At 48.4% G+C, this 22209-nt stretch overlaps 7 protein-coding genes across 11 annotated transcripts in view; 4 read left to right on the plus strand and 3 right to left on the minus strand.

Moving 5' to 3' along the window:
* Positions 1 to 123: 123 nt before the first annotated feature.
* On the minus strand, positions 124 to 1176 carry LOC6526814 (probable DNA replication complex GINS protein PSF2). Its single transcript, XM_002087880.4, has 2 exons — positions 660 to 1176; positions 124 to 601 (listed from the first exon to the last, which is right to left on the minus strand). The coding sequence occupies exons 1-2, from the start codon at positions 902 to 904 to the stop codon at positions 235 to 237; spliced, it is 612 nt and encodes a 203-aa protein (XP_002087916.1). The 5' UTR covers positions 905 to 1176; the 3' UTR covers positions 124 to 234.
* Positions 1177 to 2214: 1038 nt separating this feature from the next.
* LOC6526815 (alpha,alpha-trehalose-phosphate synthase [UDP-forming]) lies at positions 2215 to 6658 on the plus strand. The gene is made up of 5 exons (XM_002087881.4): positions 2215 to 2743; positions 4046 to 4586; positions 4679 to 5571; positions 5637 to 6258; positions 6326 to 6658. The coding sequence occupies exons 1-5, from the start codon at positions 2610 to 2612 to the stop codon at positions 6563 to 6565; spliced, it is 2430 nt and encodes an 809-aa protein (XP_002087917.1). The 5' UTR covers positions 2215 to 2609; the 3' UTR covers positions 6566 to 6658.
* On the minus strand, positions 6642 to 7781 carry LOC6526816 (protein YIPF6). The gene is made up of 5 exons (XM_002087882.3): positions 7647 to 7781; positions 7374 to 7587; positions 7134 to 7305; positions 6917 to 7074; positions 6642 to 6863 (listed from the first exon to the last, which is right to left on the minus strand). Exons 1-5 carry the CDS (start codon positions 7662 to 7664, stop codon positions 6751 to 6753), a joined length of 675 nt encoding a protein of 224 aa, XP_002087918.1. The 5' UTR covers positions 7665 to 7781; the 3' UTR covers positions 6642 to 6750.
* A 365-nt stretch (positions 7782 to 8146) lies between these two features.
* On the plus strand, positions 8147 to 14051 carry LOC6526817 (transmembrane protein 94). Of its 3 annotated transcripts, XM_015197989.2 has the most exons (10): positions 8147 to 8421; positions 8477 to 9110; positions 9168 to 9882; positions 9942 to 10104; positions 10731 to 10827; positions 10892 to 11678; positions 11847 to 13000; positions 13063 to 13225; positions 13285 to 13531; positions 13592 to 14051. In XM_015197989.2, exons 1-10 carry the CDS (start codon positions 8270 to 8272, stop codon positions 13662 to 13664), a joined length of 4185 nt encoding a protein of 1394 aa, XP_015053475.1. In that variant the 5' UTR covers positions 8147 to 8269; the 3' UTR covers positions 13665 to 14051. The 3 variants fall into 3 exon arrangements, with proteins under 3 accessions (XP_015053475.1, XP_002087919.1, XP_015053474.1); XM_002087883.3 differs by having other exon boundaries at positions 10892 to 13000; XM_015197988.2 differs by having other exon boundaries at positions 9942 to 10059; positions 10892 to 13000.
* Positions 14052 to 14188: 137 nt separating this feature from the next.
* Positions 14189 to 17143, plus strand: LOC6526818 (extensin). 2 transcript variants are annotated; one of them, XM_002087884.3, is made up of 3 exons: positions 14189 to 15242; positions 15303 to 15739; positions 15833 to 17143. In XM_002087884.3, the coding sequence occupies exons 1-3, from the start codon at positions 15073 to 15075 to the stop codon at positions 17092 to 17094; spliced, it is 1869 nt and encodes a 622-aa protein (XP_002087920.1). In that variant the 5' UTR covers positions 14189 to 15072; the 3' UTR covers positions 17095 to 17143. The 2 variants fall into 2 exon arrangements, with proteins under 2 accessions (XP_002087920.1, XP_015053476.1); XM_015197990.2 differs by having other exon boundaries at positions 15303 to 15664.
* A 114-nt stretch (positions 17144 to 17257) lies between these two features.
* On the plus strand, positions 17258 to 17971 carry LOC6526819 (thioredoxin-like protein 4A). Its single transcript, XM_002087885.3, has 2 exons — positions 17258 to 17418; positions 17514 to 17971. The coding sequence occupies exons 1-2, from the start codon at positions 17341 to 17343 to the stop codon at positions 17862 to 17864; spliced, it is 429 nt and encodes a 142-aa protein (XP_002087921.1). The 5' UTR covers positions 17258 to 17340; the 3' UTR covers positions 17865 to 17971.
* A 504-nt stretch (positions 17972 to 18475) lies between these two features.
* The window catches only part of LOC6526820 (mucin-5AC), a 37269-nt gene continuing 33535 nt past the window's right edge, over positions 18476 to 22209 (minus strand). For both annotated transcript variants that reach the window (XM_039371164.1, XM_015197765.2), the window contains exon 5: positions 18476 to 22199. In XM_039371164.1, coding sequence (XP_039227098.1) covers positions 20217 to 22199 — 1983 coding nt within the window. In that variant the 3' untranslated portion in view covers positions 18476 to 20216. The remainder of the gene's footprint in view (positions 22200 to 22209) is intronic.

Consider the following 22209-nt stretch of genomic DNA (forward strand, 5'->3'; position numbering starts at 1 on the left):
TGCTGTGAGGCGCTGTAAAGCGCATATCGATATAGACATTTATCGGAATTTGAAATGCATCTCAAATTTAAAATTATTTTTTAATTTCCTTTAAGCTTTCCTATTCAATTGTGAGTCTTAAAATATTTGTGAACTTTTTAAGAGGTTTAATGACTACAGGTTACATAACCATCCAGCTAATAACTATATCTATTAATCTTGAATGAACTCCACAATGTTCCTTGACTGGAAAAATCACTGAGAAAACAGAGAGTTACTGTTTGGACCGGAACTGGAGGCTGCCATGGATGCACTTAGCATGGAGGTGTCCCTCTGAGACGCGGTGGCCGTACGTTGGTAACGTGCTATGTGGTCCAAGGAATACGGAAGGATGGGTCGTACGGAGTGGATCTCTAACAGCGTGAGGTTGTCCAGTTTCGCGTATGTGCCCTCTCCCTTGATAAAGGCATCGATGGAAGTACGCAGTTTGGACTCGCGTATGTCAAAGATGTCCTTGATCACAGTGCGCAGCTCCTCGCAACGGGGAACGTCATCCGGAGCCGTGCTCATGACCAACTGGGCCACTACCATGTAGTGCTCGCAGGGCATTTTAGTGAAGAACCTACAGGCAGCCGGAGAATAAGATGAGCGTTCAATGGGTGTTCTCATATCATACGTACTTTGAGCGCTTTTCCTCCTCCTTGATTTCCTCCAATATATCCATGTCCATCCATTCTGGAGGCACGATCCGGCACTTTTGCTGTTTGCGTAGATGCGTTGCCATCCACAGGGGCACGAATACGGGAAAACCGGCTCGAAAAGGCCCCACAGATCCGTATATCAGGTGCAGAGGCTCGTTGGAGAAGTTCGGTATAATGCTGATCATGCATTTTTCGCCAATAAATTCAATAATTGAAGGATCCATAATTGCTATAAACAAAAAATAAACAAATGCGCGAGCATACGGTCACTCGAGGGGTCAGTGATGGCACCAATCCGCTATCGATCTCGAGCTATCGTCCCAGTGGCATCGGCGGTCTGGCAGCCCGGCTAGGCAATCGACCGTTAATAACGGTGTTCTTTTCTTAGCAATCTGCTTGCATCACGAAGCTATCGCCTGCGGGCTCTGCGTCAATTTAATCACGTCAAACTATAGACTCATGCGACATAATAGCCATAGTTTGCCACTATAAATATGCCAACCGTAATTCGATGACCTTCGGTCGGGTTATCTCACCATCATTACCACTATCGCCGACCGGATCGGATCGCTTTGCATTGCTGCACCGCTGCAACCAATGGAGCTGACTAATTTCTGCTCCCGATGCGAATCTGTTATTGCAGATTCCGTCTAAGGCGACGACAACTATCAAGAATCACGTAAAACGCCAGCCGGGCGTCGTGATAAGCGCATGAATGCCAAACATGATCAAGTGTTCAAGTTCAGCCAAGTTTTCCGTTCTATAATATATATGCGGCCCGGGCGTAATCCCTTGCACCACTTTGCCCTAAAATCCGAGACTAAAATGCACTAGATAGCGTTATCGGTCTTGTATCTTTCCTGGTAAATAAAACTATATGCCCGGTTATGAACTCCAGAAATGGCGGTCACCACAAGGTTAGATTTGCATTAGCTGGAATCCTAACTGAGAAGATTTCAACTGCAATCTGCAGACAACTTCGATAGAGAAACGAAAATAGAAATACAAATCTTCTGTGTACAATTCGGATGTTCTTTATAAGTCGGAGTCCGAAGCGTAAACAACAGCATCGATTTGTTGACTTATCGCATTGAGAGACAACATCGATGGGGTGGGATGGGTGGTCAAGGGAAGGAGGAGGAGGCGGAGGATGAGGCTGTGGTAGTCGTTGCCGTAAAATGTTCCCGAGCTGATAATACCAGGCACGGCCAGTTAATTCTAGAAAACTATCTGCGGTGGGTAAACTGTGGCACCGATAGTTCAGATCAGATCACCATGACATCTAACCCCATCAAGGATCACTTGGCTTCGACTTGGCCGGATCAGGCAGGATAGAGGCGGCAGGTATTCTCCTACGTCAGGTTTCGATTCTCCCACATCCGCTGGAAAAACGTAATCAGCGCGAGAGGAGCAGATGCCGGATGATTTTCTGATAAGCCGGAGAGTGGACTGTGGAACCCATGATGGAATGGGTGGAGGGGGTTGGCTGGCTGGCATTAATTTTTAGCAGAAAAGTGCGACTTGAGCGGCTAGTTGAATTAGTGCTTGTCTATTTTCGGCAGGGTACGGAGCTGCTGGCTCTCGCGACCATCGAAACCAACGTAACCAAATCGCCAATCTGCCAGGAAAAGTGCCTGCCATTTCCACGTCGAATTGCATCTGGGAGAAGCTTCGATAAGAAGGCACTGATAGACTTGGCTTCGGGCAGTCTTCAGTCTTTGGTCAGCGCACCTCGATCTAAATTCGGCAACGGTCGCTCTCGCTTCGGAAGAACGAGACCCATTGATAAGCCTGGATTTGAACTAGACGGTTGTCTAACCTCCACATCCGCGAAATTTCCCATTCGTTGTGGCCAAAAATTATGTGCTAAGCTTGACAGCAAGAGAAGATTCGTACAACTCTTCTACAGCTAATTTACCAAGAATCGCAATGCCCGACACGGAAATCATCGTTACCAATGCCGGGGAGCCTTCCACCAAGGCGAGTCTCATCGTGGTCTCCAATCGGTTGCCGTTTGTGCTGATCCGGAACCCGAAGACCGATGAGCTGGAACGCAGGGCCAGGTGGGTACATTAGATCAAATATTAGTGTTAAGTTAATAGCAGAAAACATGTCTTATGTAAGCCAGTTAAACAAATTTGAGTCCTAAGTAAAACTTTTTAAACGACAAAGTTTTGAAGAACTTAAAAAACCGTGATATAAAATTATAAAAACAACAGTGAGCTCATTTTAGAACTAAAGAAATATTTTAAAGCCTAGTTCTTAGAGAAAACATATACAATCAGCGCAAATTTCTGAGTTTAAGAAAATATTAACAAAATGTGGCCGAATTATTTTTAATCTAATAAGTCTAAGCTAATAGTAATTAAGTACATATTAAACAAAGGAAAGTTTTCAATAGTCATGTTCAAATAAATCGATCGGGTCGTAAGCTCGGCGCTTATCAATTCTCTGGAATTGGACAGCGAAAGCTTGACCAGGCCAAATTTCCATGTTCTTCGCACTCCAGAAAAACCACAAGTAACCCAGTTCGATTCTCGAGCCCACAATTTGCATTGAAGATAAGCCGCCCGACCAAAATCCTCAGCTCTGTGCTCGATTCAATACTATGTGACATACCTATATGTCAGTTCATCTCGATCCACGCTAGCTTCTCAATCTTATCAGTGCAAAACATACAGAGTGGGGAGGGAGGCGAATCAAGATGTGCTGGACCAGGCGGAGTCTGGGTTTCGAGTTAGAAAACAAATTCAATAATAATGGCGAGCCTTATCAGCGAGGTTTGTTACGCGTTTTTGACCCTTTCGTGTGTGTCTGGTAAAAGGGTCAATACTAGAGGCGTTATGGCGAGGCTGTTGTCGCCCTGTGAAGCCTGAACCTGACACTGAAATCGGGAGTCACGTGAATCCGATAGCATTGCGATGGAGCTCTGGCTACCCGACCTATGCCAGGAATGAGTTTCTTTTGGGCCTCCGCTCTTCCAGCCTGTCTCCGGGTTTGATGGCACGGAATGGGATGGACCGGAGCTGGGTCCAGCTCTTGTTTACAATCGCTTGCTTAATGGACATCTGCTTATCAGGCCCCGGGTGTCATGCACTCTGCACAAAATGGGCTGGGTCCTCACCAACACATTGCTGGGCTCCATTCCGACCAGTCCAGTAGCTTTGGGGCACATGATTACGTATTTTATAGGTTGAAGTATGAGATTAAAACGTTACATCACATGGTTTTTCTGCATACCATATGGTGCGGAGTAAGAGGCGTTGCTATAGGACATGAAAACTCGCATCTTACTAAACTAAGAAATTCTAGGAATTCTAGGAAGCCAGTCTTCCACTAATGATGGTATATCTTTTGCCTTTCAGCGCCGGTGGTCTGGTGACCGCAGTGTGTCCGGTGGTGATCAAGGGCAGTGGTCTCTGGGTGGGCTGGTCGGGTATCCACTTGAAGGATCCCAACGAGGCCATTCCCGAGTCCAATCCCAACGATCAGACGCCGACCGCTGGCCTCAAGTCCGAGCAGGTGGTGTCCGTCAACATCGATTCGAAGATCTTCGACAGCTACTACAACGGATGCTGCAACAAGATCTTCTGGCCACTGTTCCACTCGATGCCGGGAAGAGCCAACTTCGGAGGCGAACACTGGCACGACTATGTGACTGTCAACAAGCACTTCGCCGTGCGGACCATCGAGGCTCTGGAGAAGTGCCTGGCCAAAAACCAGGGCAGCGAGAAGAGCCCACCCATTGTCTGGATCCACGACTACCATCTCATGCTGGCCGCCAACTGGGTGCGCGAGCATGCCGAGGAGAAGAACTTGCCCTGCCGACTGGCCTTCTTCCTGCACATCCCGTTCCCGCCATGGGACATCTTCCGCCTGCTGCCCTGGTCCGATGAGCTCCTACAGGTGAGCATAACTTTCACACTGAGCTCAACAAGTAGAATATTGAAAAGCAAGGTCAAAGTATCACCAATAACTCTGTTTTCACTTATTTCAAGGGTATGCTGGGTTGTGACCTGGTAGGCTTCCATATTCAGGACTACTGCCTGAACTTCGTGGACTGTTGCCAGCGGAACCTAGGCTGCCGTGTGGACAGAAACAATCTCCTGGTGGAACATGGCGGGCGCACCGTGCGCGTCCGTCCGCTTCCCATTGGTATTCCCTATGAACGCTTTGTTAATCTGGCCACGACCGCGCCCAAGGTGCTGAAGACATCCAAGATGCAAATCATCCTGGGAGTGGACCGTCTGGACTACACAAAGGGCCTAGTCCATCGCCTGATGGCTTTCGAGGCGCTGCTGCTGAAGTATCCGCAGCACAAGGAGAAGGTTAGCCTGCTGCAGATCTCGGTGCCGTCGCGAACCGATGTAAAAGAGTACCGGGAGCTGAAGGAGGAGGTGGACCAGCTGGTGGGCCGCATCAACGGACGCTTTACCACCGCCAACTGGGCGCCCATACGCTACATCTACGACTATGTTAGCCAAGACGAACTGGCTGCCTTGTACAGGGATGCCGCTGTTTGTCTGGTAACTCCGCTTCGCGATGGCATGAACCTGGTGGCCAAGGAGTTTGTGGCCTGCCAGATCAACGAGGTGCCCGGCGTGTTGGTCATCTCACCGTTCGCAGGAGCCGGAGAGATGATGCACGAGGCTCTGCTCTGCAACCCGTACGAGGTGAACGAGGCCGCCGAGGTGATCCACCGAGCACTGACTATGCCCGAGGACGAGCGTGTCCTTCGTATGGCACGTCTTCGTCGCCGGGAAGCCGAGTGCGATGTGAGCCACTGGATGCGTTGCTTCCTGAAGGCGGTCGGCGCTCTTGAGATGGATGATGTGGGCACCACTATCATGCAGCCTGTGTCTGTGGACGATTTCGATGACTACTTACTGAAGTGAGTAAATACCTGCATTTTAATTATTGGAAAAACCAAAATTATTCTGGTTATCCATCCTATAGATACATCGGCTATAACCACAAATTGGCTCTGCTGTTGGATTACGACGGCACCTTGGCGCCCATTGCCCCTCATCCTGATCTGGCCACGCTCTCGCCCGAGATTAAGAACGTACTATATAAGCTGTCCAACCACTCTGACGTCTACGTGGCCGTCATCTCAGGTCGCAACGTGGACAATGTGAAGAAGATGGTTGGCATCGAGGGCATCACCTATGCGGGCAACCACGGCTTGGAAATCCTTCATCCGGACGGCAGCAAGTTCGTACACCCCATGCCCATGGAGTACGAAAAGAAGGTCAGTGATCTGCTGAAGGCACTGCAGGATTCCGTTTGCCGTGACGGCGCTTGGGTAGAGAATAAGGGGGCGTTGCTAACGTTCCACTACCGAGAGACACCCAATCACCTGAGGGGAGCTATGGTGGACAAGGCGCGCTCCTTGATCGAGAAGTACGGCTTCAAGGCCACGGAGGCGCATTGCGCTCTGGAGGCTCGTCCGCCGGTGCAGTGGAATAAGGGTCGTGCCTCGATCTACATCCTGCGCACATCCTTCGGCGTAGACTGGAACGAACGCATCAAGATCATCTATGTGGGCGACGATTTAACAGACGAGGATGCCATGGTGGTATGTTATCTTTGAATGATTCCTTTCAGCTGGCTGGGATTATTATACAAATTATTTATCTGCACAGGCTCTGAAGGGAATGGCGAGAACTTTCCGTGTGACATCGTCAGATATTGTGAAGACCGCTGCGGACCACCGACTGCCTTCCACAGACTCCGTGTACACGCTGCTGAAATGGGTGGAAAGGCATTTCATGGGACGCAAGGCCCGCGCCAATTCGCTGACCTACAGGCCCACCAAGGGCGATGGGGTCCAGATGCAAATGTCCCTGGAGGTAGCCGCCTCGGCGAACAATCTGGAGGTGTGAGACCAGATATCCTTGCATGCATAGGCAACCTCGTAACTCAGATAACTTTTAAGATTTTAAGAATAAAGAAAACGGATTTGTAGCTTAAAGAAATGTACAATTGATTTCGGTTTTTTTTGGTTACGCTATGGAACGTGCACTGTTTTCTTTACGAACTAATCACTAACGAAACGTCAAAAATTGGCCTAATTGTGGGAAAGAACCAACCACGAGATGATGAAGAAGAACAGAAAGATGGGGTAGACCGCCAGTGGTTTCCTATGTGGCGGCTGGCTCTGACCCAGGAAAACAAAAGAAGCTAAACGGATGGCAATTAGTGGGTGTTCTTTCAAATGCAATCGATTTACATACCGTACGTGGCCCAGGCAAAGCCCATGGTGGTGGTCACAAAACGCAGAAAGAAGAGCAGCCGCGTTTGGGTGGCAAGCAGGATTACCCGGCACACAATCAGGGAAATGGCCACCGGCGTAAGGCAGTAGCCCAACACGCAGACAGATTGGAAGAATGAGCTGTTGGGGATTAAGTACATTATGATCATATATGGATACCTATAAAATAAGATACTTACATATTGCCGCCCAACAGCTTGGAGTTGAGTGTGACTACAGCCGCGCCTATCCAGACGATAACGAAAACCTGGGCGAACTCGGGTCCGTTGTCGGCCATGCTGTCGGCGGAGGAGGAGCCTTGTAGTATGGTGGCCATGAAGGTGCAAAGTACCAGTGGTCCCCAAAGGTCCCCTGAACAACGAGTAAACACAATAAGAAATCTGCATACGAAAGCAGGAGAAAATAAGTTGATAACGTACAATCGCGTAGGAGGCTGGACTTCTCCTTGGGGTACAGGACGTGGTAGAACTTAATGCCGACGGCCCGAATATCCCTCAGCACTGTCTCGCTAATGGGCTCGTCCAGAGTATTGTAATCCGGTACTCCGCTCGCGGACGTTGCAGTTGTGGTTCTTTTGCCCGGAATCGACATGTCGCCCTCCAAGGAAGGCGACGTGTTGACGTCCTCGAACATCTAGTTGGGGGAGGCACACATATTAAAGATCATATTCCTGAATTAAGCTCCTTACTCACATCTAGTTTGGAATCCATAGGTGTTATCTGCTATGTTTTAATATATAAACGTTTACATCGACAAAAAATACGTAGTCGACAGTGTGACCGTGGCCTGCAAACCACTAATTACTCATCCACCGATAACTCTTATCGATAACGTACAATGCCGCTGGCTTTAAAAATTGTCTTTTTAAAAATTTCCTATAAAAGAACAAAAAGAAGGTTTAAAATGTTTAGCCCAAAGATGCTGATTAGTTTAATTTAAATTGCATTTTAAGATTTCAATACATTGTCGTATCTTTTTGAATTTCGGGCATTGCACGCATAACTCTTAAATCTTAAGGGATTCCAGAAAACATATTAATTTTTTTAAAGTATGAAAGCCTAAACGATATCAGAACATGGATATGAATGCCGCCCTTCTTGCCTAACAATGTGAATGGATATTAGAGGGGAATGCGAATTCTTATGCTAGACTCTTAGAATGGACAGCCCTGCTCTAGAGTGACCGTACTCGCCGCCGACGACTGTTGCGAACACTTGATCGCCGAAACCAAACCTAAACAGACGCAAATTTACAAAACTATGCTGTAGGTGGACGCGAATTCTTGAACTGCAGCCGCAGGAGCACGTCAAGGAAAATGGCAGCGAAGCGGACGGAAAGTCCGGAGAAGCGGGCGAGTCCGGAGCACACGCAGCGTGGCCTTACCACAAAGGTAGCGCTGCGGCGTCTGCATGAGGAGATTGAGAAACGGGTGCAGCTGGAGCACGAGCGGCAATACGGAGCAGAGAGGTGAGTCAATCTATATCCGGTGGAATGTACTGATAATAGCCAATCCCTATTCTAGCTCATATCGAAAATTGCGTGCGGCCTTTGTGAAGCGGTACGATAGCCCACTGGGTTGGCTTTCCATTGGGAGCAGTTTGCTGGCCAGTGGAGCCCTGCTCGCAACGGGAATGCTATGGCCCGCCTTGTGCCTGCTGGCCATCTTAACGCTTGACCTCTTCGTGGTGGTCCGGGAGAACAACCTGCGGCGCACAGAGATTTTTCGGAAGACGCGGCACGCGCTTTCGGAAATAAAACTAGCGGAGCAGCACTTCAGCGACGATTGGCAGCCATCCAACTATCCGCACCTAAGTAATCCCATGTCGCCCTGCGTTTCCCTGCAGTGGACCTACCGAGATGGAAAAATTGTCAACTTGCCCTGGGCTTTGTTGGTGCGCGGGGATTACATTGTCCTACGACCGGGTCATATTTCACCGGGACCCTGTCACGAGCTGGAGACAAATAAATTCTTTGCGGCCAATGAAATATATGGAGCTGCTCCTCACGGAGATCCACCGGTTAAACCTGTGGCACGTCCTCCGTTGCCCGATCTCGTTTGCTGTTTGGAAAGCACACCCTACCTGGACAACCTTACCGTCTGCCTCAAAAACTCTCTGAAGCGACCGCCCACTATCTACAATCAGCAGCGCTATCTGGTAAGAAGATCTTTAAAAGAAATTGGAACCCATTGCTATCTCTGTTTACGTTAACAGCTGGTCACCAAATACATACAGCAGTGGGGCTTCATTAGTGCCCTGGTTATCACGCTCATCTCGGGGCTTCTGCGCCTCCATGGCTACGGCCTGCCTACCGACGAGAAGCACAACTGGCGCTTTGTGCTCGTGGAATCCTCGGCGGCGGCCATAGTTCCGCTTTTGCCGCTTATCTTTCCGCTCATGTGGATATCTATGAATCTGTGGGGAATCGCGCGGTTGCAGTGCTTCCTAAAGACGCCTCAGGCTGTCTTGGAAAAGAGTACAAGCAAATCATTTGAAGAGGACTTGGACACTCCCTCGTACAACTATCAGAATATGTCGATGCTTCGTTCCAGTGTGCTTCGGATCTGGATGCAGCTGTGGCGCGGTGACAGCGAACTCTTGCCGCGCTCAGCAAATCTAGTACAGGTGCTGGGCTCCATTTCGGCACTATGCTGTGTGGACAAGAAAGGTATCCTGTCATGGCCCAATCCTACCGCCGAAAAGGTATTCTTCCTGCACAACACAGACGAGGAGGCTCGCGAAGATGGAGCCGGTAGTCAGTCTTCTTCGCAGAGCGAGAGCGACGACGTACCGGATGTGGATGAGGACCACAAGGAGCGCGGCATAGTGGCTGAAGTACTGGATCTCACGCACGACCAACACTGCCCCTTTCGGCTGGAGTTTGACGATCACGAATGGAAGGCACACATCAAGTCCTTGAAGCCACTGGGTGACACCTGACTCTGAAGTTAGTTATGTAAATTCTCTAACGTAATTCAATTTGTCTAGGTCTCGCCATTCTGCTAAATACCTGTTCTCCACTTACCCACGAGCACTACGCACAGTTCTGCGGTCATGTAACCGCGGTGGCTATGCTCGACAAAGATCTGGTACCCGTGACTAATCGGTATGCGTATGCACTCATTGAGTCCAGTAAAAGCTTTTTGCATGGGTACGTAGTTCATTGCCATACTCATCGTTAGTTTCTGTCTAACCAGTCATATATAAGGTCGATCGCATCGACCGCAAAACTACAACTTATATAGTCTAATGATTTTCTCCAAAATGGTATTGAATACCATTGCATCCAAAGCCAGCCCGATCAAATTAGTCTTTTCTTTGGGTATTTTTGATTTTTGTATCCAATTGGACGATTTCCCCACAAAACAAACACAAGAGATTGGTAAAGATTTAAAAATTACAAGCGTAAGAAAAAGTATTTTTAATTTCCAGTAATTTGCTATTCCCTCTTAATCGTTTTGCTCTATAATTTCCCATATCATTCAAATCTCAAAACTAATAGCAATGTGGACATATAAACCTTGTACTTGTGTATTATTCTACCTCTATTAATTTGTTTGTACTCGTAAATCGATCTCCTTCGCCTCCCCGCCCCATCCCCATTGGCATGCTATTTTAAGTAACAGACATTCAAGAACGCTTAAATATAGTCACCCCATTCCCGCCGCCGCCCAATCCGCCGACCTCCGCCCGCCACGCTTGCCTGCATGCTCACGCACCACCGACGCATCCAGCGGTAGTTGGAACCAGTTCTAATCGGTTGTTCTCTATAAACAGACGCTGCCTCTGCGAGCTGGCCAAGCAGATTGGATTCACCGACCATGCTACGGATCGGTTCGCGCTGGAGGGTCAATTGGCCAGCTATCGACATTTGGTAAGTCTCGGAAACGTTGTAACATAGCAAACTGCAGTTATTTAAAAAAATCTATTCCTTGCAGCAACCTGATGTTGTGCGAAGGGACATTCGTTTTGCCAGGCAGCTACAGCTGTCCTCCAAGGTGAAGGTTCCATTCCCGCACTCATTGTCTGTGGTAATGCGTGAGAATCCAGGCGGCTATTTGTCACTATTCACACAGGGAACAGCAGACATTATCCTGGACTGCTGCGATGACTTTTGGGACGGCATTGATCTGCGGCCCCTGTCAGCCCAGGATCGCAAGCGTGCATTGGACTTTTACCAGCGCAGCGCGTTGACCTCCTATTGCACAGCCTTCGCCTATCGCCCTCTGAGGCACGGCATTCATGGAGCACTTAGCGGCCCTCAACGGAGTGGAGGTGACTGCTTATATCTGGAGCTACCGCCGGAGTCGAAGCTGCGCATGCAGCACGTGGACAAGAATCACTGCGACTTCCAGGGCGGACATCACGTCAAGTTGAGCCACAGCATTAGCACGGACTCATTGTTATTTTCGGAAAGCAAGGACGAGGAGTGTAACGATGTGGAGGGCTGTTTCGAGATGCAGTGCCATCAGGTGTTCATCGGCATGGTGACAATGCAATACCAAGCACAGAACGATATCGTACGGCTAGTTGAGCATCTCGAACAGGCCTGCATTCGCTTTGTCCACTTTAGCAAAGAAAACGAACTGCGCTCTCGTGTCTTCTCTGAGAAGATGGGTCTAGAGTCCGGATGGAACTGCCACATCTCGCTGCTGAGCGAACCAGAGCCGGACAGTGAGAAGGAGCGGACAAGTGCCAAGCCCAAGGAGTTCCCGGAAAATATTGGTAAACCCCAAGCCACCACCTCAACCACTGCCACCACCACAACAACAGACCATGAGAACAACCATCATCCCAGTGCCAAAGTCATGTACATATCGCCCCCCGCACCCGCACCTGCCACCGCATCTGTATCCGAATCCATATCCGCAGCTAAAACCACTGAAATTGTAGGTGACGGCCCAGAAATTAGTTATCTCTTAGGACCGCCAACCAATCTGGAGTCGTCAAAGAACCTCAGCTCTTCAGCTCCTGGTGCCATTTCCAATCCGGATGAGTGCAATCCACTTCATGCCCTCGATGGTGAGGAACCCCATTCCCCTGATAGCGTGGACAGTAAGGAGAGCTCTCAGGATAGCTGCACAAAGAATAACCCACCAGGAGATTCTGAGTTGGAGGCGGAACCCGAAACAAATAAGCACAAGCAGCGCCATTCGATGGACTCCGCCATGGACGAAAACTGCCGTTCCTTAAGCACTCTCACTGAAAGCACAGATCAAAGTGCACCCATCAACTTCGATATGTCCAATAGGGCAAAACTGCCAAGAGGCATTGAAAACATTCGGCCGCATTTGGAACAGGTTGACAACGTCCCACTGCAAGTCTCTCTTTTTACGGACTGCTCAGCGGAAGCCACGCGTCAGATGCTGGACATCATGCAATCCTACGGCGAGATCGTTGTCTGCCTTGGAAGTTCGGCCAGTAATGCCAATGCCGACATTTTCTTGCAGGCCGATTGCAGTATAGCCGTGGAGCCATTGTATCCGCAAGTTTGTCAGGATGTGGACGCGTATACGGAAGCTAATATTCAAAACAACAAACTTTTGTGGCAGCGGCATTCTGGCAAGTCAAAGGGCCATGATGATGAGGAGCTTCTGGAGGGCGGCCTTCAGGGATGCGCCATGCAGTCGCCAGCTCACACCATATCTCCACTGTATTTAAGCCGACTGCTCAACTCTCTGCCCTGTTCAATTGCCGTTTGCCGCGACGACCCGCTTTCGCTGGTGGCCATAATTGAGCTGTCACGTCGCTTCTCCCTGGGCCTGTGGAACTGCATCCAGTACTGGGCATGCTGCGCAGGCTCTATCTCCATTCTGAATGTGCTGTGCGCGTGCCTCTCGCAGCCACCGCTTATAACCCCGCTGCTGGGCATTTATCTGATGTGTGTGCCGGTGCCGCTAATAGCCATTTCGCTAGCTCATATCGATGTGGACCCCAAAATCATGAATCGGGCGACAAGCAAAAAGCAGACGGACTATGATTCTCGCGCCTTTGCCTTTGTCATGTGGTGCTACGGCTGCAAGTTTATCGTTCTGGTTGTGTCTTTGGTAAGTTGTGTTGGTTATAAACGTTAGGAGGAGATAAATGTGTTGATCAATATTTATTTTAGCTTGTTTCCTATTGGATGCTTTTGCCAAACACCCAATTGAATCCCACTCCACCAGCCACTGAGGAACCCGTATTGGAAATCGACAACGATGACGACCCGGAGTTTTATCAATTTCTATACATCGCCCGAAGCTCTGCCTTGCTGGGGATAATCCTACACTTTGGTAAACTAACTTACCAAAACTTTAAAAAAAAAAACCTGACCATAATTCGATAATTTCAGTTTTCATTTCTGTCACCTTTGTGCATCGTGACCATGCGCTCTGGCAGCGCAATCCATTTACCAATCGTATTTGGGCTTTCACATGTATCTTGTTAGTCCTCTTCCACGGTATTATTTGTTGTGTGCAACTGCTTCTGGAGGATATCTGGGTTCAGCTACCCAACCAGTGGGTGGCCTTGTTGATCTTATTTGGTGGCAGCTTGCTAAGTATGCTTGTCAGCGAGCTGGCAAAGTTCCAGGAGAACAAGTAGGTGACAGCTGACCATAGTGGTAATCCTCTACTAATTGTATTCCACGTTTATTTTAGGGTTAACGCGCGCTACCAGCGTCGAGCGCGTCTTGACTTTGGTACCAAGTTGGGCATGAATTCGCCCTTCTAAGAATCACGGCTATGACTTACCACGCAAAAAGACGCCAAGGCTGTATATAACACCACCACTCGACATACGTTTTACTACTTTTCCGATTCTGACCACCAGTCTGGGTATCCATAGACGAAGTTGGTTCTGCCAGCATTTGTTTAAACTGTTTTTAGGTTCAACATCGTTATTTTAGCCACTAATACGTACTTACACATGCTTATTTTAGTTTGTGACACCCCCATCGAGTAACGACCACACATTTGTTATTCTTGTTTCTAAAACGGTTTGTTTCGAGTTCCTTGTTTCAATGAGAAAAACCTTTTGTACTAACATGTAAAAGACTTGCAATTATTGTATGAAATATATGTATGGTTAAACTGAAGTCCCATCTTTAAACAAGTAAAAGTTGCAGGCATTTTCAATAATTCAATTGGGAAAGTGGCATGCCTAGAACTGGTTCTCCGCAGATACCTCAATATTCAGATGATAACTACGAGGGGCAACAGAATATAGCACGCCTGAATAGGTGCTAATCCGGAGAGGCACGCTGCAGCAAGTGCCGCAGTTACTGACCCACATCCGTGGTCAGGAAGTTGACAGATATTTTTGTCTTAATTTTTCAGAAAAAATTTGTTTGATTTGGGTAACGCGTGTTATTAATCCTGATTTGGAATTATTTGTACTTGTCATTCACGTGTTTAAATAAGCTATTAGAATAATGATAATATTAACTATTGTGAATTATATATTTTAGTCGCTAAGTAGAAGTAATATTTACATAGGTAACTAACATGCATGTGGTACCTCTAAAATCAAATATTTTAAATATATTACGAAATTGCACCAACTATTTCTATGGTTTTTTAAGTTAAATCTGAAAAATAACAATGGGCATATATACTCTCATGTTTCATGACCATTCGAAAATGTTACTAATTAGTTGCAAAATTGGAGCCACACGCCCAGTACCTCATGAGGTATTCAACGTATAGCCACGGATTCCACTCTAGTTACACTCCACATGCACAAATCCCAAGCAGCCGGGAGCACATAACGGAAGATGCCATCAGAAATGTGGAGTAACAAACAATTAGCACCTGCGATGTCGACGAAATGAAAGTGCTGTTCTGCCCGTTTAGATCGCTGGTATATAGATCACTTCTAGTAGCACCTTCTGCCCGGAATCTGGGTCATGAAAAAACGAAATCACGAACTTGCCCAAACGGAGTCGAATAAAACCAATGGTCAGTCCAGTGCTCCGTTGTATTCGAAAATTTCTCGCGACTCGGTGCGGTGGTGTTATTTTCGAGCTCCGGCGGATATGAGGACAGTATAGCCCCCAAGGATACATAGTGATAGTGCACAGAAATAATTATACTTATAAAGTGTACCGAGGTGAAACGATATATAGATAAAAGTTCACACGATGCGGTTAGAAGGCGCCAACTGGGCGCTGGTGGTGTGTCTCAGTCTAATCCTTGGATACGGAAAGGTCCAAGCCTACTCTCAGGTTTTGGTCAGCGGCACTGGTGCAGCAAACGATCAGGGACCACGTATTTTTAAAGCTCTTAATACGGATTTGATATTTCCGAGGACGTAAGTTTAAAGAGTTTACGAATCGCCGATCAAGTTTCCTGACATTTCCTGCCCGCGCAGCTTCAACTCCAGTGACAATGTGGTATCCACCACTGGAGCTCCAGCGATTACATCCACAACCACTACAACTCCATCACTCATTCCCTACAACCATCAACCCGAGGGGACTACGAGCTCTCCGGTATTCGTTACCCCCTTAGTTGCCACGGATGCTGAGAAAGTCGGTGATCCTGCCCCTTATCCTGAACCTGCTCCTGTATCCGAGGAGCAACCAGAGCCAGTCATAGAAGGAGCCTCCACAGGACGTGCCGTTGACTACAAGACCGCGTATCCCTTTGGCCAACTGATTACACCTTTGCTGCGGAGCGGCAAGCCACAGCAGTATAACTCCCGACCCTCGAAAACACGTATTTATCCGCAAGGTATACCATCCTACTACTCTTCATCGTCACGAAATCCATACCGCTATCAAACTTCAAGGCCCAGCTATAAGAAAGGTATCATCATGCCATCAATAGAGTATTCAAATCATACCAACACCCCAATTTTCTAACTCATATATTTATAATTATATTTGTCTTTCACCTTAGGATTCAGGGACCGTTTTGCTCCTGGCGAGGGGACCGCCGCAGGCTTGTTTAAGGGTCACAACCATGATCACAGCCACGACCACAGTCACGACCATAGTCACGATCATAGTCACGATCATTCCCATGGACAAGATGGCAAGGTGGCCGCCGGCTCCAATTCGGTTAACTCCTATGTTGCACCAGGCGATACGTACTCCTTTCCACCGTTGAACACAAAATATCCATCACCGTCACAGGATCCCAAGGCTGCACTGCCCTCGGATACCGTGACAAGTTACTTGCCACCCGCATCTGGGGGACTGAGCAATGCTGGATATTCATATCCGGGGCCATCCTTTAGTGGTTACAAGTATCCCGGTCCAGTTCCCAATAGCAATGCCGACAAGGACACGGCGGCCAGTATGGCGAGTGCTTCTCCACCGGCTGATGATGACCCCGGTAATGATGATACAATCGGAACACTGCCCGCTAGTGCCCAGGACAATCTTCCTTCCAAGGATCAGGATGGCATGGGTGCAGGCGGTGCTGCTCCTGCAGATGCCATGGATATGGGATCTCCAGCTGATGGTGGAGATAGCGGTGGGGGTGGCGGTGGAGATGGGGACACAGGCGGTCTGCCATCGTTGCACAATGATGGTTCAGGTCCCGACGACGATCACAAATACGATCCCCATATGGAGTACGCCACACCACCGCCCGGTTGGCTAGAATCTCACCCAGAATCTGCGGCTCCCAAGCCGGATGATCACGATCACGACCATGCCCCTGATCATGATCACGTGCACGATCACCACCACGATCACTATCCGACTCACTTTGACTACCAGCCCTCGTACCCAGATGATTCCTATCCGGATGTTATTTACGATGATCATCCGCACCACCACCACCATGTCCACCACCCACCGCCTCCTCCTCCTCCTCCACCGCCACCACCACCACCGCCACCACCACCGCCGACGGAACCACCACCACCTCCTCCACCGCCACCAGAGCCACGTGTGAAGAAGTACAGCTACTTCTACATTGGCCGGAAGCTCTGGTACATCCCGCTTTACTTCACCGTGTGGTTCAGTTTCTACATCCTGTGGCTGATCATCAAGTCCATCGGTCGCCACAAGGTGAACCTGCCCAATCACTACGTTTCGCGGCGCAGTGCTCCTGATCCATTCACGGAGCAGGGACGGGACGAATATATCAACGAGATGACTGTTAAGGTGCTGGAACACATAGATAGCTTTAAGCAGAAATACTTGAACTGATAAGGACGCTACTAATTACGTAATGGCTATTAAAAACTTAATTAACGACTTTGCACTGTTGTTTTTTGGGAAACAAATTTTGAATTTGCGTTAGGAACGTGGTTCCGTTTCCGCTGGCAGCTGTCATCGATAAGTAATCGATGTTTAATAAAACACATGCTATCGTTGTTTGTCCAGCTCTAATTCGTGAGACTTTGTTTATGTTTTAATTTTTCTGCGGTAACTTTAAATAGGAAACACATCAGGATGTCGTATATGCTCCCACATTTGCACAATGGCTGGCAGGTGGACCAGGCCATTCTCTCCGAGGAGGACCGCGTAGTTGTGAGTAATCGAAGCCGGGATAGAAATATACTGCTCCGTGGAGCACCACTTGGTCGCCCTTCAGACATAAGTAACCAGTACTGACTTCCTTATAGGTAATACGCTTTGGTCACGATTGGGACCCTGCCTGCATGAAAATGGATGAGGTCATGTACAGCATCGCCGAGAAGGTGAAGAACTTCGCTGTCATCTATTTGGTGGACATCACCGAGGTGCCGGACTTCAACAAGATGTACGAGTTGTACGATCCCTGCACGGTGATGTTCTTCTTCCGCAACAAGCACATCATGATCGATTTGGGCACGGGCAACAACAACAAGATCAACTGGCCACTGGAGGACAAGCAGGAGATGATCGACATCGTGGAAACGGTGTACCGAGGTGCTCGCAAGGGCCGGGGTCTGGTTGTCTCGCCCAAGGACTACTCCACCAAATACAGATACTAAGGTGGGACGCGTACCCCGTCTACTTAGTTTAATGTATCCCATTTAGGCGTAACAAATTGATGATCCGAAATAGAAGCCGCTGTCTCTTGGCAACTTGTGTATATGTATTTTCTTCTGGTTTATTTTTCACTTGTCACATTTCTCATTAATATCGCTAACATGTACATCAATTTCTTTGTTTTTTATATATAACATTTAACTAAGTTTTTTCTTTAATAGCTCATACTTTTAAAAATTTTAATCCGTTCTTTAAAGTAAACTTGCATTAATAATTCTTGTATTTGCGCGTTAGTAGTACACATATTCGTTTTAATTTCGAATTGCTTTCATTTACCAATTTGATCAATTATGCTTTGAGTTTAGCTAGAGGTACATATAGACATCGAGTTCATAAACGTTATGGAAATAAGGTCGGACTGTGGGAAAGGGGGGGCGTTAGTACAAAAGTATAAAAGAAAACATTGCAACGTAAGCGTGAAAAGGAAAGAAGTCTTTTCTAGTAAAAACTCTAAGTACTCGCATTCGAAGTTCACAAATTGAATGGCCTACGCATTGGCGCCGATATCCAAACTTTGTCTTCAACATTGTTATTGTTCATTTAATACAACAGCTCAGTTTTATTACAGATTTATTATGCTTAGGTTTAACAATTGGTTCCGCTACTCTTTGACTTACACAAGTTAGGTTTGCTCATTGGTTTCATTAAATATAGGTATGTATATTTATCTACGTTATTAGTTATATGTATATGTTTGCTCATTTGAAACAAATCAACGCTACAATTACAATATTTTCATTTACGAATTTTCATTTACGCTTACGTTCTTCAGCATATAACCAACAATTAAATGTTTGTGTTTCTGGGGGTTTCCTTTTGATATACCATTTCCATTTCCTAGGCGCCTTTCGAGTTGATCTCGTCGTACAAAATACTTACTAGTATTAAAAAATATTCAAATAGGGCTCGATTTATACATGTGTGGTGTATATAAATATATACTTATGCATAGGATAGGTACAAATCAGGCTCAGGCTGAGGCTCAGGCGTGTGAGAAAGTCTCTGGGGGGCTGGGGCACCTCAAAATGCAGATCTATCATATTATCTTGCCTCTCGACCACTAATTGGGTATTTTGATTTGAATAATCCGAGTTATTTGATTTATTTCCCTTCCCTTGGCTATAGCTTTTCATAGAAAAATAGAGATGCGTAGGTGGGATGAGTTAGGAAATTGTTTACATACATGTTCTGCTCTTTTATTTGGTTTACAATTTCTATAATCGCTTTCTAACTTTATATTCTGACAACAACTCTATTATATATCCAACAACAATTCGTTTTCGAACAGACAGGAGCGGGGAAATGCGAAAATGTTCCTGGAAAGTCTGCACCTTTTGTCTAGCTACGCGTTAAAGACATTTAGGCATCTTCGGGCGGACCCCTCGAGGTCCTTAAGGTCTTCTGTCAGAGTACTTTTGTTGCAAGGATAACACGATATCGCTCGATTCGATGCGACGTTGTGGTGCACTCTATAAAATTTCTAAATTACAATACTTTAAGTATTTGGCTGCTGGTTAAGACACTAGAAGAGTTTTCATTCCGTAACAGGGAGAGTTATAGATAGAGACAGAAAGACCGATATATGGTGGCGACTTGCGATATATCTATAGAAATATATGTATAAACTTTCTCTTTAGTATGGGGCCGCATACAAATATATATATTCGTACGCCTGCACAGATTTGTTTTACAGATAAAGTGTGAAAAATAAATCCGAGTATCACTACTTAACTTTTAGAGTTCTATTAACAATAATAGACAACAGTCTCTAAGTACGAATACGTTGTTGTTCATTACCCACATCCTCGTCCCGATCGGTCTATACATGATTAGTAGGCATGTACTACTGTACTGTGACTCCTTGTGCCAGACCGAACTAACTTATATTTTGACTAAATGCGCTTAAGCTAATCCTCCTTATCTATACCTAAATACTCATCAATACTCGCGTTTCATAGTTCCGGGTTTCGGGTCTCGAGCAACCCAGGATGTTGGTTGCCAGACCATTCAACAACCTGAATTACAGCGAAAACTCCCCTCAAAAAGGACATTTTTTGAAAATCGGTTTCCATTTTAAAGTCTATTTTAAAATGGTGTTAATTTGGAACCTGCAGAAAGTTTTACATTTTCCTAAACATTTTCGAAGTACTTTAAAAATGAAAAAGTCCATGTCCTTCTCAGGGAAGTTTTCACCGTAGATCCCATCACCATGCGTACAAAGTCAGTTGCTAAGCTCTTAATTAGTGGCCCGGCCCAGGGAACTGCCTTTGTTGGAGCAGTGGAAACCAGCTGGGCTAGAAGAGTGTCTCCTTGGACCATTTCCTGGAAGTGCCGGGCAGGCTGGGATCGCGCTTTTCGCCGTCCAAGCCTCCGCCCTCCCGCTCCAAGTGGGCGTGATGCTCCTGCTGGTCCTCGTCCTCGTGGGGAAGGCGGATTAGGGGAAGCTCTAGCATGACGGCGGGCGTCGCAGTCGTTGTGGTTGATGCAGTGACTCCACCTTCACAGCTCAGATTGGCGGCACTCCGAGTGATACCGCCGGTGGGAACTGTGGCGGGACCAGATCCCTTGCGCAGGATCAGATCCTTAAGGGAGGCGGGCACACAGATGCTCTGCTGCCGCGTCGTTATCACCGAGTCGGACACGGAAGAGGGGCAGGGATCGTGTCCCAGCCGGATGGCGTTTGTTGGCAGTTGAGCTGGCTGCTGTGTGGCTTGGGTGGCGGCATTATTGTCCATCCGTATGGCCAGACCAGGAACAGAAACGGGAACGGGACTGGGCGTGGACCGGCCCATGCTGATTACCGTGTTGAGGCTGCTGTACTGAGTGTGGGTGGCGGACTCGGCACCGCCGAGAGTTACTCCAGACGCCTCCACCAACCCGAGCTCGGTATTCAGGGTGGAGCAGGTGTCCTCCTCCGTGGTGGTGGTCGTTGTAGTCGTCGTCGTCGTCTGCGGATCGCTGTACTGCTGCAGCAAAGGTCCCCGCCTGGGTGGACTCTGGCTCACCACTGCCCCAAAGTGGGTTTCCAGCGGTGGCGCCTCCGACTGGATGGGCAAGCCCATGTGGAACTGTTGCAGAGGCTGATTGATAAGAGCCACTCGGTCGCTGGAAGTGACACTGATGGTGCGATGTCGTTGGAGCAGCGGTCGCCGGGGCCGAGCACCACCACCACCACTAGTCAGGGCAGCACTCGTCAATCCCGCAGAGGGCACCGCACTCAGGCTCATCCGTTTAACTGGCAAGGCATGCAGCACAGTACTGGGCTTGGTTTCGCCACTAGCTCGGATCGAGGCGGCCTGGACTTGGGCTGCGTGGGCTGCCGCCTCCTGCTCCTCGCTGTCGCTGCTCAGCTGCTGCATGTCATCGTCCGTGTCCGCCGGACTCTCCAGCCCAAAGACCGAGTCCTCATCCAGAGAGCGCAGCTCGGAGTCGGGACACTCCAGCGAGGAGATCTTGAAGGAACTTAGTGAGGCCAGCGGCGCTCGCTTCTCCGGATTGTTATTGCCCAGCGGCGGCAGTTTGTTGGACGCGGAAATGGTGGCCAGGCTGGCGCTTCCGCAGCTCCCCGCGCCATTTAACCGCTCCAGACTCACCGGAGTGCTGTCCACGCTGATACTACTGGAGCTGGCTGCCGTGACCGGCGCTCCGGCCGGAACCGCCGCATTGGCCGTGTACGGAAAGCTGTTGTTGTTGCTCTCGTTGTGCTGCAGCTCCACCAGCGTGAGCTTTCGTCGCACACCCAGACGCAGTTCCTCGGATGGCGAGTCGCAGAAGTGGAACGCCTGGTGGGCACTGGTGGGCGGGGCAGACTGCACAGGCTTGGGAAGTGGCAGAGCCAAAGCCAGGTCCACGCTACTCTCCTGGTTGTACGGATAGACGTCCACAGTGTCCGCGCTGATGGAGTGGATCTGCTGCTTCCTACCCGCCTGGGCACTGTGCGGATCATAGGACACAATGCTGTGCTTCCGCTTGACATTGGATGCACTGAGATTGGACGTCCTCGATCCGCTCGCAGAACCCGATCCCGATCCTTCGTGGACACTGCGCTCCGAGGGACATGGCGAGGCCTTGGGTGTGGGCTGGATCACCTGAATGTCCGGGTAGTAGTAGTCCCAGTTATCGATACTCGAAGTCCGCGAGGCAGTTGATAGCTTCCGTTGCAGCGTGGGCGGCAGGTTGCCCATGCAACCGCCCATGTAGGCAGACGTGCGCCGCTCCAAGTAGGAGCTATCGGTACTGCAGCAGGTCATGGCACTACTTCGCCGTGAGTCCTGCCCCTGTTGGGTT

Source organism: Drosophila yakuba, chromosome 2L, assembly GCF_016746365.2.
Source record: "Drosophila yakuba strain Tai18E2 chromosome 2L, Prin_Dyak_Tai18E2_2.1, whole genome shotgun sequence".
NCBI classification, from domain to species: Eukaryota; Metazoa; Arthropoda; class Insecta; order Diptera; family Drosophilidae; genus Drosophila; species Drosophila yakuba.